At 36.0% G+C, this 22,995-nt stretch overlaps 1 protein-coding gene across 9 annotated transcripts in view; it reads left to right on the forward strand.

Moving 5' to 3' along the window:
• Window positions 1-319: 319 nt before the first annotated feature.
• The window catches only part of LOC149791267 (uncharacterized), a 122,632-nt gene continuing 99,956 nt past the window's right edge, over window positions 320-22,995 (forward strand). For 8 of the 9 annotated variants that reach the window (XM_089969770.1, XM_089969771.1, XM_089969767.1 and 5 more), the window contains exons 1-3: window positions 320-388; window positions 7,181-7,370; window positions 15,684-16,961. In XM_089969770.1, coding sequence (XP_089825896.1) covers window positions 7,235-7,370; window positions 15,684-16,961 — 1,414 coding nt within the window. In that variant the 5' untranslated portion in view covers window positions 320-388; window positions 7,181-7,234. Of the gene's footprint in view, window positions 703-7,180; window positions 7,371-15,683; window positions 16,962-22,995 lie in introns of all 9 variants that reach the window. The other variant, XM_089969768.1, reaches the window with a different exon arrangement.

A 22,995-nucleotide genomic window follows, 5' to 3' on the forward strand; every position in this document is an offset into this window, starting at 1 on the left:
GTGAACCTATGTTTCACAAACATCAGAGGAAGTTGCCTTCTTGTTGGTTCTTAAGGCATGGCTGCGCAAACACGGAAATTTAGTGTTGTTTAGACCTAGTGTACGTCTTCTAGCATCTCAATCAAGGCTTTAACAATGTTAAAATTTTTAAACATTTCAGGTTAATAACACACATTTTATTAACTAATAAAAATATAACTTATGCTTCTTCTTTGTCTTGTTTCTCGCTATTGTTTCTCTAGAAATATTTTTAAGTCTCACACAATTCCGTGTTTTTTGTGTGCTTTTGTTGTCGGAGTCGGATATTTATACTTACACGCAAACTTCCGTGTAGATTAATCAGAAGTGATGTTGTGGCTTTTGTTTATCAAAACTGTAGATAGTTCTGGTAGTGTATAGTTTAATTTCATGGCTAGTATTGTCTAGATAGTATTTTTTTACCATGTTAATTTATTATGAGAAAAGTGAGTATAACTTTTGCTGCTTACGAACCCCTTGAAGAGTGTCAGCCTACTGGCGGGTTAATCTAGACTTTGGCGCACCTGCTTGCTGCGTGCCTGTTATTTCCATCTCAAGAGTGCATCACTTGATGCATCTTTTAGACGCTATAAAGCAAAAGAACTACCTGGAAGGAATACAATGGTTGGGAATTGGTGTAGGACAGACTTACCTCATCATCCATGCTAATCCCTCGATCGGCCAGTGCGTGTACATTTTGCATTACAATGTCTGATTTTATGCCTACAGCTTAGTGCTCTTGAAAAAAATCTTACCGGTTCTGGCACAGATATTTGTGTACTGTTATAACAAGGACAATGCTGAAAATACCAATATAATTATCTTCATTGACCAAAGGAGGAAATGTATTACCTCGGATTGTCCCTTACATTAGCAGGTCATTAGTAGTATTACAACGCAAGACACATCACCTGCTATTTTTGTTCTGGGGGGTGATGTTACATACTGCCTAACTAACGGTGCTGTGTAGCTTGATTTGATGTCAAGTAACAGGGTAATGAAAATCAAATTTTCATGAATATCACACACAACTGGCAATCATAACGACGCTTTTATACAAAGTAAAGTTATGTTTTTGTCAGACTTTACTTACCCAGATGTCTTTTCTCTAATAAATTCAAATTCTCACAAAAGAAATGGACCTGTTTTCAAATTTCGTTGGCCTACATTTCAGTTGGCTGGAAAGCAATGAAAGCGGGGAATGCCAAAATCGGGTTAAGTTCAAATATTATTCTTTAACAAAAGGGATAAATTTTTTTATGCTTATTGGAACTGTAAGCAAGTTTTGTTTCGTTCAAGAAACATATGAACCTACTTAAACATACTTCAGCATACCTTGATTTCCGTTGCATTGCAACAACTTAATGCATCCATTTGCTAGTGTCATATTTTCATTCCGCCAGGATAAAGACAGCACAGTAAGTATATTAATTACAAAAAAAGTAGTGGAAGAGTGTCGATATAGGCTGCCAAATGTGTGAATATTCCTGAAACTTTGACTACTCATTCCGGAACACGTTATACGAGGCTGTTAATGTTATTTGGGTAGTAAGACAGCACTAAAACAAAAACGTGTTATGTCTTTCATTGTAGGACTAGGTTAATAGATGCATATCAAAGTTTGAAAGTTGTTATATATCATTATGAAGGTATTGATGAGTCATTCTCATAAATGCTTTAGTTTTTTTATATTCAGTGGATGAGGAAGTCTAGTTTTCCAGAATGAAAAAATCTTTGTAAACAAAATCGGCTTTTTTTAATATTTATAATTTTTGGGAATGCTTAAAAATTCAAAAAACAGGCCTTAGGTACACAAGTATTTATAAAAAAATATGAAACTTCTCTTTCATTTGACATGTTTCTACAAAAGAGTATAAAAGATATAAAAGAGGCAGGAGACCTCTGTACATGTATGAAGGAAGGGACTGCAACTTTTGATGGTGGGACTCCTATTGTTACCAAAATGGGAGTCCTGGACTCCTAGTTTTAAAATCCTAGTGAGACCTCTGCCATTGGTGCACCGCACAAGACCGAACAACCAGCTTCCTCTGGTACCCTGGTTTATTTATATATCGTACCGCTCTGATGGCCTAGTGGTTAGAGCATCCACATCAGATGCAGGAGGTCTCGAGTTCTAACCCTGGTCGAGTCATACCAAAGACTTACAAAAATGGTACTAACAGCTGCCTTACTTGGCGTTCAGCATTAAGAGGTTAGTGTTAGGACTGGTCGATCTGGTGTCAGGATAATGTGACTGGGTGGGACATCATGCTACAAGTCTGCAGCATGATGCCCCAGTGCTAGACATCACTATAAACTGCCACACTGCAGATATCGTAGCAATATGACTGAATTATTTTTAAGGCTATGTTAAAAATCCAAATCACACACACACACACACTCATTCATATATCAACTTTAATACTTAAGTTTGTTGTCTCTGAATAGTTAAAGTAATATTTTATTTATGAAATGAGGACGAACAATGTGGTGTGAAGACACTTGTGCATTTGCTCGCATGTACATGGTACAGTGGTTATTTCAAAACAGTTTAGAATCTCTTTGATTGCCAATTTATAGTAAACTTTAAGAAAGTAAAAAAAATATATTTAAGTGGTAGTTGATTAAGCATTTTTACCAGCTTGTAATTACAATACAAAATCTTGTTACTCCTGTCAGTTAAAAGTAATTACACTGTATAGATTCTGCAACACTGAAACAATGAAATGTGTTCTTTTTAAGTCATATGGTCAAAATACACTGCATGCACCTCTCAATCCAAACATAGCCACTTTAAGGTTTGAATACCCAATTGGTATGAAGATGATAATTTTTATACACACACAAAACATGTTTGTAATAAACAAACAAGCATATTGCATTTCTTACTTTGCTCCCACTTTGCCCTGTTCAGTTCTTCTCCCCATTCTGTGCAAAAGAATGAGTCGCTTCTAAAAATTTAAAGTCTAGCCTGACTTCTTGTATTGGCAATATGACAATACATGCCTAATGTTCTGATTGAAAAAGGGTCTCATTAATGGGACTTTTAATTATTGCATTGAAGAGTCTCATTAATGGGACTTCTAATTATTGCATTGAAAAATGGTCTCATTAATGGGACTTCTAGTAATTACATTGAAGAGTCTCATTAATGGGACTTTAATTATTGCATTGAAAAAGTATCTCATTAATTGGACTTCTAATTATTGCATTGGAAAAGGGTCTCATTAATGGGACTTCTAATTATTGCATTTTAAAAGGGTCTCATTAATGGGACTTATAATTATTGCATTGAAAAAGGGTCTCATTAATGGGACATCTGATTATTGCATTGAAAAAGGGTCTCATTAATGGGACTTCTAATTATTGCATTGAAAAAGGGTCTCATTAATGGGACTTATAATTATTGCATTGAAAAAGGGTCTCAATAATGGGACTTATTCCATGGAAAAAGGGTCTCAATAATGGGACTTAGTATTTGGGACTGGGATTTTTCAAGGAAGGAATCCTGGACTGCAGCTTGATAAGCTGTCAAAAATTCCGGAAAGTGCAGGCAACGGTGCTTTATTTTGACTGAACAACGGCTGATGCAAAGTATATGACACTAGAAGAGTGTATATTTATTGAAGCAATAAATAAATCCATGACCTTGGCACTTGCAATCATTATAAAAAACTCACACCATGAACCTTCTGTGTTGGAATTTGAATTCCTTATGATGTAGTAACCATTCCCTGCTAAAATGTATTTTCGACATTGTGTCTATATTTTTTCTCCTGTTTCCTGATTTGGAGAGAAACAAATGCAGCAATGTTCTTTTTAAAGATTCCATCTTTTCGTCTTTAAATTTTCTTGCAAAGCTCATCAGCCATGCTCTTGATTGGTTCTCAAGGTCTTCAAAATCAGAAGATGGTTGATCATCTTGTCCTTCTTTAAGTGTACTCCATACCTGCCATATACCAAGATAGTGCTGGGAGGGGTTGAGGACCAAAAGGTTTGACTTGTGGTCCCATTTGGAGGTTAGTGCTTGTGCACCCCATATAGTGATATCATCCAAATGAGAATAAGCTATATTATTGCAAATGGCTGGAAATTCAAATTTGTATAAAAGAAAATAGTGTCTGTTTTCTTTGAAGCATTTCATATACATACAAACAAAACAATGTATGACTTGTCCTTGTCAGATATCACCACCACAAAGAGACGTGGACAGTAACAACCTCAGACATTTGTAAGGAAAATAACACCAAGTTTCTTTAAAATCCTATGCTGCTTTAAATTGTTCAGTCGGTATTGCGAGTTCCATTTGCGTTCATCTTTGCACTCATTTGAAACTAGATGGTACTTTGTTCAAATTTCCATGAAGATCATTTCAAATTTTTCTCGGCATAGAAAAGGATCCATCTGCAATTCTGAGAGATAGAGTCAGATATGCAATGGCCATCCTAGTTTACATGATGGGAGATGATTTTCCCGTTTCTGCCAGAACTGGCTCACATGTGTTGTTCATTGTCAAATTGTGATAGATCCTGAAGTATAATCGGTGGTTGCAGTTTGTGCACAGAATAACATCGTCTATCTGGTTACTGTGCTGCAGAAAGTCAGACTTCATCGCTAGAGGTTGCAATATTTAGCTTTGCTCAATTTGTAAATGGCTAACCTTTCCTTCAGTTACAGTTATGTTTTGACATTTTGCCTTCAACAGTGTTCAGTGGATTTGATATATCACCCTAGCTATTGTCAACCAGTTAAGTAATTTGTGAAATGTAGTTGTTTATTTGACTGCTTTAGATTGAATTGCCTCTATGACAATCTACCAATAGGTCATCTACCAAGGATAGTTTACGATCTGCTGTCCCCAAGGATAGTTTACTTATAGAGTTTCTATGACAATCGGCAGCTGTCGGCAAGGATTGTTTGCTTATAGAATTCTCTGTGACAGTTGGCGGCTGTCTCCAAGGGTAGTTTACTTACAGAGTTCTCTACGACGATCAGCTGTCCCCAAGGATAGTTTACTTATAGAGTTCTCCATGACATTCAGTCTTTCTAAGTATAGTTTACCTAAAGACTTCTCTGTGACAATTGGTAGACCCCAAGGATAGTTTACTTACAGAGTTCTCCATGACATTCAGTCTTTCCAAGGATAGTTTACTTATAGAGTTCTCCATGACATTCGGTCTTTCCAAGTATAGTTTACTTAAAGACTTCTCTGTGACAATTGGCAGTCCCCAAGGATAGTTTACTTAAAGAGTTCTCTATGACAATCAGCTGTCCCCAAGGATAGTTTACTTAAAGAGTTCTCTATGACAATTGGATGTCTCCAAGGATAGTTTACTTAAAGAGTTCTCTATGACAATTGGCAGTCCCCAAGGATAGTTTACTTATAGAGTTCTCTATGACAATTGGCAGTCCCCAAGGATAGTTTACTTATAGAGTTCTCCATGACATTCAGTCTTTCCAAGGATAGTTTACTTAAAGAGTTCTCTATGACAATCAGCTGTCCCCAAGGATAGTTTACTTAAAGAGTTCTCTATGACAATTGGCAGTCCCCAAGGATAGTTTACTTATAGAGTTCTCCATGACATTCAGTCTTTCCAAGGATAGTTTACTTAAAGAGTTCTCTGTGACAATTGGTAGACCCCAAGGATAGTTTACTTACAGAGTTCTCCATGACATTCGGTCTTTCCAAGGATAGTTTACTTATAGAGTTCTCCATGACATTCGGTCTTTCCAAGTATAGTTTACTTAAAGACTTCTCTGTGACAATTGGTAGACCCCAAGGATAGTTTACTTACAGAGTTCTCCATGACATTCAGTCTTTCCAAGGATAGTTTACTTATAGAGTTCTCCATGACATTCGGTCTTTCCAAGGATAGTTTACTTACAGAGTTCTCCATGACATTCAGTCTTTCCAAGGATAGTTTACTTACAGAGTTCTCCATGACATTCAGTCTTTCCAAGGATAGTTTACTTACAGAGTTCTCCATGACATTCAGTCTTTCCAAGGATAGTTTACTTATAGAGTTCTCCATGACATTCGGTCTTTCCAAGTATAGTTTACTTAAAGACTTCTCTGTGACAATTGGCAGTCCCCAAGGATAGTTTACGTATAGAGTTCTCCATGACATTCAGTCTTTCCAAGGATAGTTTACTTAAAGAGTTCTCTATGACAATCAGCTGTCCCCAAGGATAGTTTACTTAAAGAGTTCTCTATGACAATTGGATGTCTCCAAGGATAGTTTACTTAAAGAGTTCTCTATGACAATCAGCTGTCCCCAAGGATAGTTTACTTACAGAGTTCTCTATGAAGATCTTGGATGAGGTTGAGAATTAGCATAATCTATACATGTTAAGTTTGCGATTTTGCGTCTTAATTGGCTGAGCTTGTTATCACTTTTGATGCCATGTATCTGATCCAGTTTTGATCAAACTTGGAGTTTGGCAGGACCTGCAAATGTTGCTTCTGACTTAATGGTCACTGCCCAGGTCTACACAGTCCAAGCATTAGTCAGCTGTGATATACAGATGTTTATTATAGTTCTTTTAACATAAGCAAAACACAGAAATTGTGAAAAAAATTACATATAAACTAAAGACATTTACAAACTTTCATTTTGAAATCAGCCATTTATTTTATTCCGTTACAATACATATCGTAAAATATTTCCAGATGTTGGTTCTGGTCCACATCAGCAAAGCATTAATCCAGCAACAATGACATAGTGCTTTAACAGAAATAAAACACTAATTATAATCAAAATGAAATATCAACAAAAGTTTTGCACAAATGTTTTATAATGAAAAATATGAATCTTTGTATGTAATTACTTCAAAAATTAGTGTCTCTGGAAAGAGGGCGTGGGGGTGTTATCTTATGTGGCTGTTACTATGGTTACTGGGTTAAATAAAAATAGCTGTATTAAACATAACCACCTACCAATATGGGGACAAAATATGTTTTGACACTGCTACAAATGACTGCATTACAAAAACAATCTTTGTTTTTGTAATTCAGTCATTTGTAGCAGTGTCAAAACATATTTCGTCCCCATATTGGTAGGTGGTTGTGTTCTGCATGTGTTCACAAAAGACAGGTGGTTGTTTAAGGCAGGTTTTACTGTACAAGAGTTACACAACCTTTATTGATTTGTTTTCGTTTCAGATATGCTTGATGTCCTATAAGCACACTGCATCCCAGTAGCCAGAGATAAGCAGGATGGTTGACTTGATCTCAGTCAAGAAGAGCTTTTCCACGGTAGTGGAAGATGTCCCGCCATGGATTTTCTCTCACTTCATGATGTGGCTAGACTTGAAAGTTGCTGAATACAAAGTTTATGGCTACATGCTCATGGGTATGTAGCATCTTGTTTTCTTGTTACAGGCTGAGAATTAGTTTTAATATTCCCCTGTAGCAGACTGAGATTTAGTTTTATTATTCCCCTGTAGCAGACTGAGATTTAGTTGTATTATTCTCCTGTAACAGACTGAGATTTAGTTTTATTATTCCCCTGTAGCAGACTGAGAATTAGTTTTATTATTCCCCTGTAGTGGACTGAGATTTAGTTGTATTATTCTCCTGTAACAGACTGAGATTTAGTTTTTTTTTCCCCCTGTAGCAGACTGAGAATTAGTTTTATTATTCCCCTGTAGCAGACTGAGATTTAATTTTTTTTTTCTTTGTAGCAGATGGAGAATTAGTTTTATTATTCCTCTGTAATGGACTGAGAATTAGTTTTATTATTGCCCTGTAGCGGACTGAGAATTAGTTTTATTATTCCCCTGTAGCGGACTGAGATTTAGTTTTATTATTCCCCTGTAGCAGACTGAGATTTAATTTTTTTTTTCCTTGTAGCAGATGGAGAATTAGTTTTATTATTCCCCTGTAGTGGACTGAGATTTAGTTTTATTATTCCCCTGTAGCAGACTGAGAATTAGTTTTATTATTCCCCTGTAGCAGACTGAGAATTAGTTTTATTATTCCCCTGTAGTGGACTGAGATTTAGTTGTATTATTCTCCTGTAACAGACTGAGATTTAGTTTTTTTTTCCCCCTGTAGCAGACTGAGAATTAGTTTTATTATTCCCCTGTAGCAGACTGAGATTTAATTTTTTTTTTCTTTGTAGCAGATGGAGAATTAGTTTTATTATTCCTCTGTAATGGACTGAGAATTAGTTTTATTATTGCCCTGTAGCGGACTGAGAATTAGTTTTATTATTCCCCTGTAGCGGACTGAGATTTAGTTTTATTATTCCCCTGTAGCAGACTGAGATTTAATTTTTTTTTTCCTTGTAGCAGATGGAGAATTAGTTTTATTATTCCCCTGTAGTGGACTGAGATTTAGTTTTATTATTCCCCTGTAGCAGACTGAGAATTAGTTTTATTATTCCCCTGTAGCGGACTGAGATTTAGTTTTATTATTCCCCTGTAGCAGACTGAGAATTAGTTTTATTATTCCCCTGTAGCGGACTGAGATTTAGTTTTATTATTCCCCTGTAGCAGACTGAGATTTAGTTTTATTATTCCCCTGTAGTGGACTGAGATTTAGTTTTATTATTCCCCTGTAGCGGACTGAGATTTAGTTTTATTATTCCCCTGTAGCAGGCTGAGAATTAGTTTTATTATTCTCCTGTAGCAGACTGAGATTTAGTTGTATTATTCCCCTGTAGCGGACTGAGATTTAGTTTTATTATTCCCCTGTAGCAGACTGAGAATTAGTTTTATTATTCTCCTGTAGCAAACTGAGATTTAGTTTTATTATTCCCCTGTAGCGGACTGAGATTTAGTTTTATTATTCCCCTGTAGCAGACTGAGATTTAGTTGTATTATTCCCCTGTAGCGGACTGAGATTTAGTTTTATTATTCCCCTGTAGCAGACTGAGAATTAGTTTTATTATTCTCCTGTAGCAGACTGAGATTTAGTTGTATTATTCCCCTGTAGCAGACTGAGATTTGGTTTTATTATTCCCCTGTAGCAGACTGAGAATTAGTTTTATTATTCTCCTGTAGCGGACTGAGATTTAGTTTTATTATTCCCCTGTAGCAGACTGAGATTTAATTTTTTTTTTCCTTGTAGCAGATGGAGAATTAGTTTTATTATTCTCCTGTAGCAGACTGAGATTTAGTTTTATTATTCCCCTGTAGCGGACTGAGATTTAGTTTTATTATTCCCCTGTAGTAGACTGAGATTTAGTTGTATTATTCCCCTGTAGCGGACTGAGATTTAGTTTTATTATTCCCCTGTAGCAGACTGAGAATTAGTTTTATTATTCTCCTGTAGCAGACTGAGATTTAGTTGTATTATTCCCCTGTAGCAGACTGAGATTTAGTTTTATTATTCCCCTGTAGCAGACTGAGAATTAGTTTTATTATTCTCCTGTAGCAGACTGAGATTTAGTTTTATTATTCCCCTGTAGCAGACTGAGAATTAGTTTTATTATTCTCCTGTAGCAGACTGAGATTTAGTTGTATTATTCCCCTGTAGCAGACTGAGAATTAGTTTTATTATTTCCCTGTAGCAGACTGAGATTTAGTTGTTTTTTTTCCCTGTAGCGGACTGAGATTTAGTTTTATTATTCCCCTGTAGCGGACTGAGAATTAGTTTTATTATTCTCCTGTAGCAGACTGAGATTTAGTTGTATTATTCCCCTGTAGCAGACTGAGAATTAGTTTTATTATTCTCCTGTAGCAGACTGAGATTTAGTTGTATTATTCCCCTGTAGTGGACTGAGATTTAGTTTTATTATTCCCCTGTAGCAGACTGAAAATTAGTTTTATTATTCTCCTGTAGCAGACTGAGATTTAGTTGTATTATTCCCCTGTAGTGGACTGAGAATTAGTTTTATTTTTCCCTTGTAGCAGACTGAGATTTAGTTTTATTTTTCCCTTGTAGCAGATGGAGAATTAGTTTCACTATACCTTTGTAGCAGACTGAGAATTAGTTTTTATACTCCATTACCAATGAAGTTCAACAGATGTTTCTTTTCCTTTGCACATTCAAAATCTTGGACCCTGTTTAGCAAACACTATTATCTGAACTTACGAAATTGTATGGTATGTTGATGCGTAAGTCTGTCATACTCAAACTAGGTCACTGTAATGTAATTTTCACACTGCAGTAACTTTAGTATATAAGCTATCCTAAATATTTATACATTTTTTAAAAACTACACATGAAAATTGATGTCGGACTCCCTTACTATAAGGTCCTTTATAACATGGTTCCCATTATAAGGTAAGTACGGTCATGAATTCCATTTTATTAAGTGGATGTGAAATTATGGGTATCACGTATGTTTTCATTGGGAGCATTTACTGTTATTGTTCCAGTGTGCTATCATTTCCGTCTGTGATGCATTTAAACCTTATGATATGCTAGTGGTGATATGATATTTAAACCTTATGATATGCTGGTGGTGATATGATATTTAAACCTTATGATATGCTAGTGGTGATATGCGTTTATAATTTTACTATCCTTTAGAATCTAGTCTGTTAAATAGATTTTTGGAGCCCCGAGTGGTCTAAAGCACTTTCTGTTACGAATCATTGCCATCTCACCTCTGTCTGCGTGGGTTAAAGTCTCGGATTCGGCTAATGTGGGTATGTGAGAAAGCTTGCCAGTAGCTTCTTGTGGGTTGGTGGTTTTTTTCTGGGGTTTTCTCGGGTTTCTCCTCCACCATTAATACTGGCTGCCATGTATAACCTATCGTGTGCTGAAAGATGGCGTTAAACCCCACAACAACAACAACAAATAGATTTTCTTTAACATTATTCCCAGTCACTTGAATGACACTTTATTGCTTCTTGGGTATGTCAATAGGATCGTCCATCATAATTACCCATGTACTTAACAATTATGTTGTGTACCTGCCTGAACCTGTTGCCGGAAATTACATGGCTGTCTATGGATTTCCTGCCAAAAGGTTGCTCCTGATCCTTGACAAATTGAGCTAAATATTTAATTCATGTTGCCCTGTCAGAATTATTAATTAGGCTTCATATTGGATGGCTTTGTGAAATATGGATGACACACTTGTATTGAACATAAAAGACTCTTTTGAAACCATTCATTTTTTCCAGACATGTAATCAACAGTCATTATTTTCATGCCATTATGGTACTGTTGTTTCTTTTTATGTTACGAAAATGATTCAGAAACAGTGTCCTTTTTGTGACAATTCTTGTATGATTTTGACATGCAAGTCAGTCCTAAACATCAGTCTGATTAAAATCAGATCTCCACTGTCTTACATGAAGATCTGATGACACTTGCTTAAGGGTCGTGTTCTGGTGACCTTTGAATTAGCAAATGGAAATGCAGCTTAAAAAAATCTGAAAGTGAATCAAATTGTTTTGTACACATTCATGCTCTTCATCCATAATGCTCTGTCTCCAAGCACAAAGATATAGGACTTCATCAGATTGGTTGATAAAATTAGCGATTATGTTAGTAACATAGGTTCACAGAACATGATCTCTAAGCGGTTGCTGTCAGATCTTCATGCATTACAGTGGAGATCTGATTTTAATCCGATTGGTGCTACCATGTGTGAAACATTTTAATGAAGATGGGTGTCAGGGTTAGTCAGCTGTACTTAATGGAAGTATACTCATCAAAATATAAACATTAAACAATTATGCAAAGCAGAAGCAGATGGATCAGTTGTTGTATGTTGCCTGTCCTATTGTGTTGTCACAAGTTTGATCATATGTATGAGACTGTTCAAAAGAAGTTACTCAATTGTGTCTGAGGAAGTTGAATTGGCAATTAAAATTCTATATCTTATAATTTAGTGAATGAACATGTGTCAGGTCTTCATAGTACCTGTGAAAATTCATGGTTGTAGTGGATAGCATTCAGGTTTACCTTTAATGTGACAGTAAAGACTGCAGGGAGTTGTGGTATACATAAAATGATATAAAATAGGGAAATATGTACAATACTATGTAAATATTTATACTTTCTTATTTCATTGATTTATACACATGAAGACTGTGGCCCCAAGTGTCCAAATGGTCTAAAGTGCTCACCATTTCACCTATGTCTGCATGGATTTGAGTCTCAGGTTCTGCAAATGTGGGTATGTGAGAAAGCTTGCCAGTAGCTTCTCGTGGGTCGGTGGTTCTTTCTGGGTTTTCCCAGGTTTTTCCTCCACCATTTATACTGGCTGCCATGTATAGCCTATCTTATGCTGAAAAATGGCGTTAAACCCTAGAACAACAAAAACATGTGTAGACCAGAAGAATGTCCTGATATCCATAGTGTTTTATCTACAAACGGCTTTATGTAAGTCATTTGATTCATCAAGGCAAAAAACTAGTCAAAATCCAAACCTATGAGTACTATTCAAGCCGAAGATCAGTCTTCAGTAGTTTTTAAAAATAATTACATTGTTTAAATACACTACAAGAATATTAATTATATAATGTGATTAAAGACAAGAAGGCAGTTCCCTTGCCAGAAGCATTAGAACATTCTATATTTATTAAAAATAATTTTGACGGTTTCATGTCATCAGAAATAATCTGAGCTCATATGACAAGCCTTTTATTGTTGGATATGACAGTGCTTTCATTGCTGTCACAAATGACGAATATTGCAGGTCACGTATAAGACTATCCTCAACAATGTTTGATAGACTCTCCAGTACCTCTGAACAGGTAGTGGCCGAGTCATACTGATCGGCAGAATTCTTCAAAATGCCAATGGCATCAATTTCAGCAGCTCTTAAATCGCATATTAAATTAGGAAGAGAATTGTGTTTAAAAAAGGGATGTCTTCTACACTGAGCCAATGTACAAACTTCAGTAGCACTTTCACTGTTATGTCTTGTTAGTAAAACTGCATTAAAATCTGCCTGTGGTGTTGTGGACATTCAATCAGCAGATTGTGCTATGGTTACCAAGCATGCCTTGCCAACCAGTGTACTGTTCTGAATTTTTTGTTCTTGGCACATTTGGTCATGGAGGTTCTTTTTAAGCCTCTGTTCATATATGGCAAAACATAATAGCATCTTCACTGCCACATTCTTCACTCAACTTCTTTTTGAAAACGTGGCCAGCATATGTTTTCAACTTTTGCTGCACAAAACTTTACATTTTCTTTTATGAGTAACCAGTACCTCATCTTCAGATGATGAAGGCTCCACTGGTTCGATAACAATACTATTATCGACTTTTGGTTGTACAAACGCGGCCGAAATGATAATCATTTGTTTCGAATCTATTTTATTTTTTTTGCCTTAGATGCCATTTTCAGTTGAACACTGACAGTATCTTGAAACAGCGTAAGTCATACACTTGAGTGAATGGAAATTGTTGCTTCGTTGCGTGACAAGGATGCACATAAAATAATAGTTTCTTGTGAGAATCACTTTGAAATCATGTGTTTATTTTCTGGCTCTTTCTTGTGTGTATTCATTATGCGGTTCTAACATCCTGTTGCTACAAATGATGTTACAGGTCACGATCAACTCCAGGCTCCATACACACTTGTAACCCAATATATTATGATAACATTAGTGTAAGAATCTGATGTGTTCATGTTTTCCCTGTTTGGGAGAGTTGTAATCTATCTAGCCAGTAAAGTAGTTAAAGCAAACCTTTATTTTGTGTTAATCATCAAAACATAATTTGGCTGTGCATCAGTTTACGTACTGTTGATGACTTTTGCACATCAAAACGGAAGAGTCTGCATATTTGACGCATGATGCTTGGGTAGATAAAACACTGCTATCATCCATCTGTCCATTCAAACAATGTTGTTATTGCTACTCCTGTCAACTAATAGAATAATTGCCATAAAACTTTACACACAGGGTCTGGTTGCCATAAAACTTTACATACAGTGTCTGGATAACATAAAACTTTACACACAGGGTCTGGTTGCCATAAAAGTTGCCATCTTGAACATCTTTTCACAAATTCTCCAGGAAGGAAAGTCATATAGACATTGGGTTTTGACTACAACACTTCTTATAATGTCTGGTTGGTTCAAGATGAAAATAATTCAGTCTGATACCCAAGATGGCTACCAAGGTAGCCATCTTGAAAATCTTGTTATTGCTACTCCTAAATGGAGCATCATATAGACATGGAGTTGTTACAACAAGACCAGTTATGAATCTGGTTATTGATGAATGAAAGTGATGTTGATCTAACCTCAAATATGGCCACCATAGCAGCCATCTTGAAAGTCTCCTGAATGGAAAATCATACTGATATTGTTTTCACCAAAATACTTAATATGATGCCAAGTTGGTTCTGCTATCCAGTATGGCCACATTGGTGGATATCATAAAAACCCTTGTTATCAGGTGTTAAAAAATCTGATAGCACAATGCCTGGGTCCCCTTGAATTTTAGATCAGGTCCCTCCTTTATTCTAGGTGAACCTGAAGTTCCCAATCCAATTTGTCCAAGAAAACTTAAGTCTCACTGATGAAATGTGGAAGGATAAGTAAATTGTTAAAATTTATCCCCATATGTGCCACTTACCTGTATGAAGGTTGTCTAGCCATACAAAAGCTGTTATCTTTGTGTGAAAAATAAAGCATGTGACCTATGACTGGGGAACAGATTGTCTCGGTTACCTATAATTAGTGCTCACTTGACTTTAACATGCCTCTGATTCTAACAGTGGTAGGGCATAAATAGTTTTTAAGGCCGTCAACTGCAAATACTATTTTATACTTGAAATCAAGCACTTTTTAAAATTAATTTTATTTTATTTTTAAAACAGTTTAAAAAACAAAATTGTGTTCTATCCACTCATCACAAAAACCAATGTACTGAGGACCAAAACTGTTCCAACAGTCATGTGACTGGTGTAATGTGATTGGTGCAGTGGTGCTTGGCTGAGTAGTTTAATTAAAGCTAATATGTTAATTATAGCTTTTAATTGGTTGCCTTGTTGTAACCTGGAGAGTTTAGGCCAAGTGCATGATGATTTTTTTTGTTTTAGTGCTTCAAATAATAATGGATCAGAGGTGATCCATGATGGCTGCTGCATCTTTGATTAAAAAATCGGTCTGAGGCAGAAGTCCGATGCAATAGAAAAAAATGACCAAAAATATGTTTTCATTAGAAACACTTGAGTAAATAATACAACACGGGTTAAACGTGTAGATGGTTATAACGATATAGGTTTTTGCAGAATGACTTCATATATCTTGTTGGTCCTGAATTCGGTGCCAGTCTTATATTAGATATGGCTGCCATGACGGCTAATTTGAAAAATCTTGTTTAAGAATATATGAACTGTTACATCACTTAGCACTTAAAATGAAGTGATCTTATCTCAAATTCCCCAAAATTCATTTTGGACATTATATCATCAGTCCCTTCAAGGTATTCTTTTTCATTTTTATGTTGATAACATATGATTCTTGAAAACATTTTGTGACACTACCAGTCACTTACCTCGATTCTATAAAAAAAAAATTATGATTACAAGGCAACTGTACTATAAGGTGGCTTATTGATTGTGTGGTGAAAAAGGTGATACAATCCTTGTTTTTTTAAAACTTGTTAAAGAGGTTAACTCTTTTAATCAACATTATTCATTTAAGAGCAAGAAAAATGCACTTGTCAGCTCATTTTTACCATCAGCAAAATCAAAAAGGATTCATATATCACTTAAGCAACAATTTATATTTATTGTTTCAGATGAAGAGTCGAAGAAAACAGGACATTCTTCGAGGAAAAGAAATGATTTTGTCCGATTTGTTTCTGAAACCGGTCCACATCAGTCTAATAGGGCAGAAGGAACAAGGCAACGATTGTCAGATGTTGTTGCTCCTGATGACAGTACCAACATTTCCACCTCAAAATCACAAACTTCTTCAGTTCATCATAGTGCCACAACCCCGGCCTTTTCATCCCCTCTTAAAAGAACAAGTAACATCACTCAGGAAACTAGATTTGGTCAGAAACCTTCAAGTCAGTCAGAAACAAAGACCTCTGATCAGTCAGAAACTAATAGAAATAACATTACTACACTCGACTTCTCTGACATGAAGATTGACCCGCAAACAGATACACAAGTTAGTCAGTCGGATTGGTCAGAAAGTGTAGTACCATTAGATCCTTGTGTGTTCAAATCAGACCAGTCAGTGTTACAGCAGAGGACGGGGTCTTTTTTGCAGCATGAAACGAAGTTCGATCAAGATATTAAAGATGTCAATGTTCAGCAAGATATTAGTGTGTTTTCAGACTCGGTGCAATCACAGAATGAGAGTGACATTCCGTTTAAACAGCCTCGAGTGGAGGCACCCAGTGCAATAGCAGCAGATCACCAAACTAACAGAAATATTAGAAATAACCCAGAAACTAGCACAGCACAAAGGAGTTTTGGACAGGGGAGTAGCTACAATGTTGGTGCTCCCGTTTTACATTCTCCATCCAAAGACAACAGTATATTTTCAGCTAGTCACAGTGTAGGCTCAAATTCTGGTCAGCAGCCAAGAAGTGGCTATACTGCAGCAAGTGGGGAAACATCGTTCATGGTTTGTGATGCCAGGACTATGCATCCAATATGGCACAGTCAGGCAAATGAAACCATGACCACTACTGGTCAGTTTGGAGACCGTCAGCCTCACAAGAGTGAACAATTCAGTCAAGGAAGTAGCAGTAGTGGGTATCAGACACAGAAATCTCAGGTTCAGTCAGGTAATTCCACAGGAAATTCCCCAGTAGGTGACATTTCATCATTGCAAACTCTGATAAAAATTGAAATAGATAGTGATGAAAGTCAAGAGCCTTGTATGATGATTGTGTCACAGTCTGCAGACAAGACTGGTTCTCAATCATTTTATCATCCTGGAACAGAACAGGCAGGACAGCCATTTTCTTCAGGAACCAGTCAGACACAAAACCAGACACTGTATTTGGAGCCAATATCTGGCACAACTTCTGATGAGGGAATAAACCAGCTTATAGGGGAAGGTATGTCCTTTTTATCTTTCCTTTGCATGACAAGACATAGATATCATTATTTCACAGCACTGGTTTTGGCAACAGTGCAAAGAGTCTCTGTTAAAAGTTGGTGAAAGTTATTTAAGTCTTACTTTAGTGGCTGTATCAAACTAAAAAAAAGTTTTTTAATAATATTACTATCTAAAGTTTGTGCCCAGATATTCAAGGTCTTTAAAAGAACCACTGACCATGCTGGACTTAAGCCAAAATGGCGTGGATTCAAATCCTATTTCTGGATTAGCCTTTGTTGGCAACTATGATATGTCTGTGAGTACGGCACTTTATTCTAAATGTTATGGCACTAAATAACAAGTTCGCTTTAAAACACCAGGCCTTTCTCGTCCATGTTAGCGGAAAGTTGTGTCACAAGGATGTCACATGACAGTCTTCAGCACAGCCATTTTAAAATAAAAAAAAAATAATTCCTTTTTCTTTCCCGTAAATTTTTTAAAATTCATATTTTATTATATTCACATCGTTAGTAATCAGATTGGCTTTTTGTGCATTGGTAATGGCATTTGGGTCAACAAGTCTGAGATGCCATATTCAGTGCTCAAAGAAAAACGATCGCCTAATGCACAGGGGCTCCTCTAATTTTGGATCGGGTCCCTCCTGTATTCTAAGTGAGGTGCCCATCGGGCTGGTCAAAATATATATATAATTTGCCTGAGAAACCATTGATTGCATTGAGGAAATGCAGAAATCTATTTTCAAGATGTTGAAAGACTAGTAAATTATTAATATTTGTACCCTTAATGAAGATTGGCTGACTTAATATACTTCCATCAGAAGTGGTAAATTTTCAATGCAACGTGAGGAGTGGATTGCCTGTATTACAGTAACTAGTGCTCATGTGGCTTTTACATGCATGTGATTCTAAAAATACTGTTTTGGATATGTATGTGCTTGAAACAAGCCAGAACAAGTCTAGTGGATATGTATGTGCTTGAAACAAGCCAGAACAAGTGTAGTGGATATGTATGTGCTAGAAACAAGCCAGAACAAGTCTAGTGGATATGTATGTGCTAGAAACAAGCCGGAACAAGTCTAGTGGATATGTATGTGCTAGAAACAAGTCTAGTGGGCATTGAAACTGTTCCAGCAACCAGTTCATCAATGTCTGGCTGCATAATGCCATCAAGGCTAGTGTGTATACATGACAAGATGTTAATTGATTGCTACATTGTTGTAATCTGGCAAGTTTGGGCTAAATGCAAGATATTTTTTCAGGTATTATAAGTAAAAAAGAGATCAAATAGTTGTGTTTGCTTTTGAGTCTTTGATTATAAAAATCGTCTGACCTTTGGCGCACTTGAGATAAAAAAGGAAAGGTTGACTAACAATGATTTTGGCAAAAACACTTGGGTAATTATTCAGATTTTTTCATGGTCTTTTTTAATTACTATTATATTAAGATTTTTCAAGTTAAAGATTAATGAATAATAATTCAGCTGTCCTATGCTCACGCTTACACTAATGTAATGAAATACTTGTTAAGTAAATTAAGTGGCATCTTTGAACAACATCAAAAATTAAACAGAAACTGTGTATAATCAAGCCACGCTTCGAAACATGAGCACTGTTGATCCACCGAGTAAGAAGAGCATTGTTAGACAGTGGCTAATGTCAGGACCTGGAGAAAAAGATAGCTTTTTGTGAAATTTTTTGAGATTAAAATAAACACACGTCATGGTTCAGTTTAATATGATTTTGTTTTTATTTTTTCATATTTTTGAAGTGTATCAATTGCAACAATATGTGGAAAAAAATTTGAAAAAGGGTCAGTTTTGGTACATGGAAATTGGACTCAAGGCTTGTGGAGTTTGAATCTGGGCTTCTTATTTTTTAAGTCACCAGCCCTGAGCTTGTGTCTAAAAAAATTGTCTTTGAGCACTGCCATATTTGACTTGTTGATAGTTATCAGCCTTCACAATGATGCTCCCAGGGCACACGATCATTGATTCTTGCAAAATTTGTGCGAGTTTGTGCACTTCGAAAGTAGTGATGCTTGAGAACTGTCATATTAGTTTGAAGTCATGTGTATGAAAATGTACTATGAACAGTATACAGTTTTATTCTGCCATTTACCCTTAAAGTGCTTGTAGAAATATTGTAGTGTTTAAACTTATGAAGTATATGAGATTATTGTAGCTGGGAAAGTGTTATTAGAGATAACAGTGAGTAATTGTGAACCAGAAAATGGTGTTAAATACGAGTCAGATGTACATGCTGGATATAACAGAATCAGACGGCATGACTGTCAACCCCTTATTTCAGTGGTATTTCAAAATTAAGTGTAGAAAAGGCAGATTAGAAAGCCAAATTAGAATACAGACAATTTAAAAGTGTATTTTTCATTTATTTTCACAATTTCGTCCTGTGGGATCATGTGCTACAAAACCACCTAGACCTATCATGTAGCATAAAAGTTATTTAATAAATAAGAATCTAAAAATGAAATTTAGAAGTAACAATATTTACTTTTTCAAAATACCTCTGAACAAATAGAATGTTGCATTATGGGACTTATAGTCCTAATACTTCGTTATGGAAACAAATCTTGTTTAGTGGTTAGTAGAGTGCTAATTCAAGAATGTAAACCTTTGGAAAAGCTTATATTTGTATAAAAAAATCATATTTTGGAACAGAAGTTTCCAAACGACAATACCTGTGAGATGTGGATACATTTTTAAGTAACCATAAACGACAGTTTTCAAGCTTGTTCTTTATGACCAAGCTAGCTATGTGTATGCCCCTTCACACAGCAGACAAAGTGGGTTCATGGTAATGAGCAATATTCATACACAGATAAGGAAGTGATTAAGTTCAGAAACAATCAGCATATTAATGCTTATACAACTAGAGGCAACCTCCTTCAAATTTTTTTATTTTAAGAGGTGTCTATGGAGTGGGGTAGGAAGAAAGAGAGATTGATATTAAGGTGTCATGTAAATAATGTAACATAGCCACTTCCCCCTCCCCCTCATATTTATTCAGCTCCTGTCTTATTTTTTGTGACCAGGGAGGAGGGGGATATCCCCTTATGATAAAATCCTGGGAGCATAACTGACCTTCAAGATTAATTGGTTGCATTTTAAGTGCCACTTTGGTTGAATGTGACTGTTTCAGACTCACTGGTCCTATACCAGTAGGAACCAAAACTGCTTAGGTCTGTATGAGTCAAGCACTGGTCCAGTCTGACATGGAGATATTGGCTACAATGCAAGGAACAAAAACAAAACAGAAGCAAAGTTTATAAAAGCTGAGTATATTAAAACTTTAGACATATGCATATTTCATTGTTTATTGTTTTTATTGTTTTATATATTAATTAACTTATTAAGTTTATTGATTCAGTTACCAGAAATATAAAAAAACATATTTTCACTTAACATGATTTATGAGTTTTCGATTTTTAAGTTTCTTATTTTTAGGTTTTGATGTTTTTTCTTCGTCATATCTTACGAAGAATTTCAACTTCTGCATCAAAATGCTTTAATTAGAGTACAGGGACATATTGTTGTCCCTTTCCTTTATAGTATCCAATGTTTACTGCATAGAGTACAGTGACAAATTATTCTCCCTTACCTTTAGAGGATCCAGTGTTTAGGAGCCGTCCATTTAATACATATGCATGGAGGGGGAGGAGGGTTAACCCAAATGCATATGCTTGCTTATGGGGGGGGGGGGTCTACTGATAATGTACGTTCACATAGGGAATGGGGAGAAACCTCAATAATAATTTGTCTAATATGTAATCTGCTCGACTGGGCTTGGTAGGTGTTTGAATTTTAGCAGACACTAGACAAACTTTTTAAAGTTACGTAGCTTATTTCTTTGATGCAGCCAGACATTCATTGTCGGTGGACTGTCTGTTTTATTAAACACGTTGCACCACTCCAGTGGCCTAGTTGTTAGAGTGTATGCCTTGGAAGCACGAGGTCATGGGTTTGAACATTAGCCGAGTCATACCAAATACTTACCAAAAGGGTACTAACAGCTGCCTCTCTTGGCGCTCAGCATTAAGAGATTAGTGTTAGGACTGGTCGGCCTGGTGTCATGATAATGCGACTGGGTGGGACGTTATGCTACATGTCTGCGGCACGATGCCCCAGTGCTAGACATCACTATAAACTGCCACACTGCAGACATCGTAGCGATATGACTGAAAAATTGTTAAAGCTACGTTAAAAATCCTAATCAGATGCACATTAAGCATGTTAATATTATTGATCCTTGATCGTTTCTGTGTGATTAAATATAGGCATTTCTATGGAATTGGGGGCATGCATCAAGCCTATGTACGCAGATGGGTTGTGTGTAAAAAAGTATGCATGTGTACAGGGAGGGGGTATGGATCAAGCTTTGCCACATTTTTGCATTCATACTAGATGGATGGCCCCTTAATGCATAGAGTACAGTGACAAATTATTGTCCCTTGCCTTTATAGTATCCAGTGTTTATTGCATAGTACAGTGTCAAATTATTGTCCCTTACCTTTATAGTATCCAGCGTTTATTGCACAGTACAGTGTAAAATTATTGTCCCTTACCTTTATAGTATCCAGCGTTTATTGCACAGTACAGTGTAAAATTATTGTCCCTTATCTTTATAGTATCCAGTGTTTACTGCATAGAGTACAGGGACAAATAAAACTCAATAGAAATTTCAAGATGATTTTTAAAAATTGTTTGAAAATGATATTTGCAAAAGAAGGTGACCTTGAAAATAGATTACTTATCAAGTGAATGATAGGAATCGGGGTACAAGTCATCACTTACTGTTACAGGATGAAATGTGTAATGAACTTGTTTACAGTGACTAGCAATGAGTCTTTAAACCACCACACACTAACAATTTACCTGTGATTGGGACTTGTTAACATTGACTAGCAATGAGTCTTTAAACCACCACACACTAACAATTTACCTGTGATTGGGACTTGTTTACAATGACTAGCAATGAGTCTTTAAACCACCACACACTAACAATTTACCTGTGATTGGGACTTGTTAATATTGACTAGCAATGAGTCTTTAAACCACCACGCACTAACAATTTACCTGTGATGGAGACTTGTTTACATTGACTAGCAATGAGTCTTTAAACCACCACACACTAACAATTTATCTGTGATTGGGACTTGTTTACATTGACTAGCAATGAGTCTTGAAACCACCACACACTAACAATTTACCTGTGATTGGGTTTCAGATACTTTGAATTTCACATCAGTTCTAGATCCTTGTATGAATGTTTAGTGGGAAGCTCTTAATTGGAAAGTAATTTTAGAATTAAGCAATCATTTAATTGTCATAATTTTTTTTTTAAAGCATGACTTGACTTAAACTGCTTTATGTTGATTTAACAGAAAAAGACTTGATTTTATTTTGTACTCAGAATTTGGTTGCTTTTGGTTTTGTGGGGTTCAGTGCTGTTTTTCAGCAAATGATAGACTGCTATACATTGTTGCAAGTATATTTGGTGGGATGAACCAGCAAAGTATGGGAAGCTACTGACAAGGTTCCCAGATACAAATGTTAGTTGAGCCAAGACTCAAATTTGGACAGAGGTGAGATGCATGAGTGACCTGCAAAATGAGTACTTTAGACCACTGGCCAACCATGTCCACTCAGAATATGAAAACATTCAATGGCTAAAGGTCTCAAAATTTTATAAAACTTCTACTGGGTATCCATTGGTCCTAAAAATCAGTTACCATGGTACCCTATTTGTTTTTGTTTAGTGATTATGCAACAAGCCAATATAGCATGCAACAGCAGTTCTTATTGGTTTGATTATTTAAACTTGCTCTATTTCTTTTGCTAATGTTAACCAACAGAATCAAGTGTCTCATGTTATTTCTTCAGCATACCTTTGAGGAAGCACACCGTATTTACCATATTTGTTGGAACACCATAAAGTAATTTTTTTGTGTGCACTGTATGTTCTGCAACACATTATTTTTGTTTTGAGTTGTAAGTTGTGTTACACCTTTTAAATC

The sequence above is a fragment of the Sinohyriopsis cumingii genome, chromosome 9 (assembly GCF_028554795.1).
Source record: "Sinohyriopsis cumingii isolate HCF-2022 chromosome 9, ASM2855479v2, whole genome shotgun sequence".
NCBI lineage: Eukaryota > Metazoa > Mollusca > Bivalvia > Unionida > Unionidae > Sinohyriopsis > Sinohyriopsis cumingii.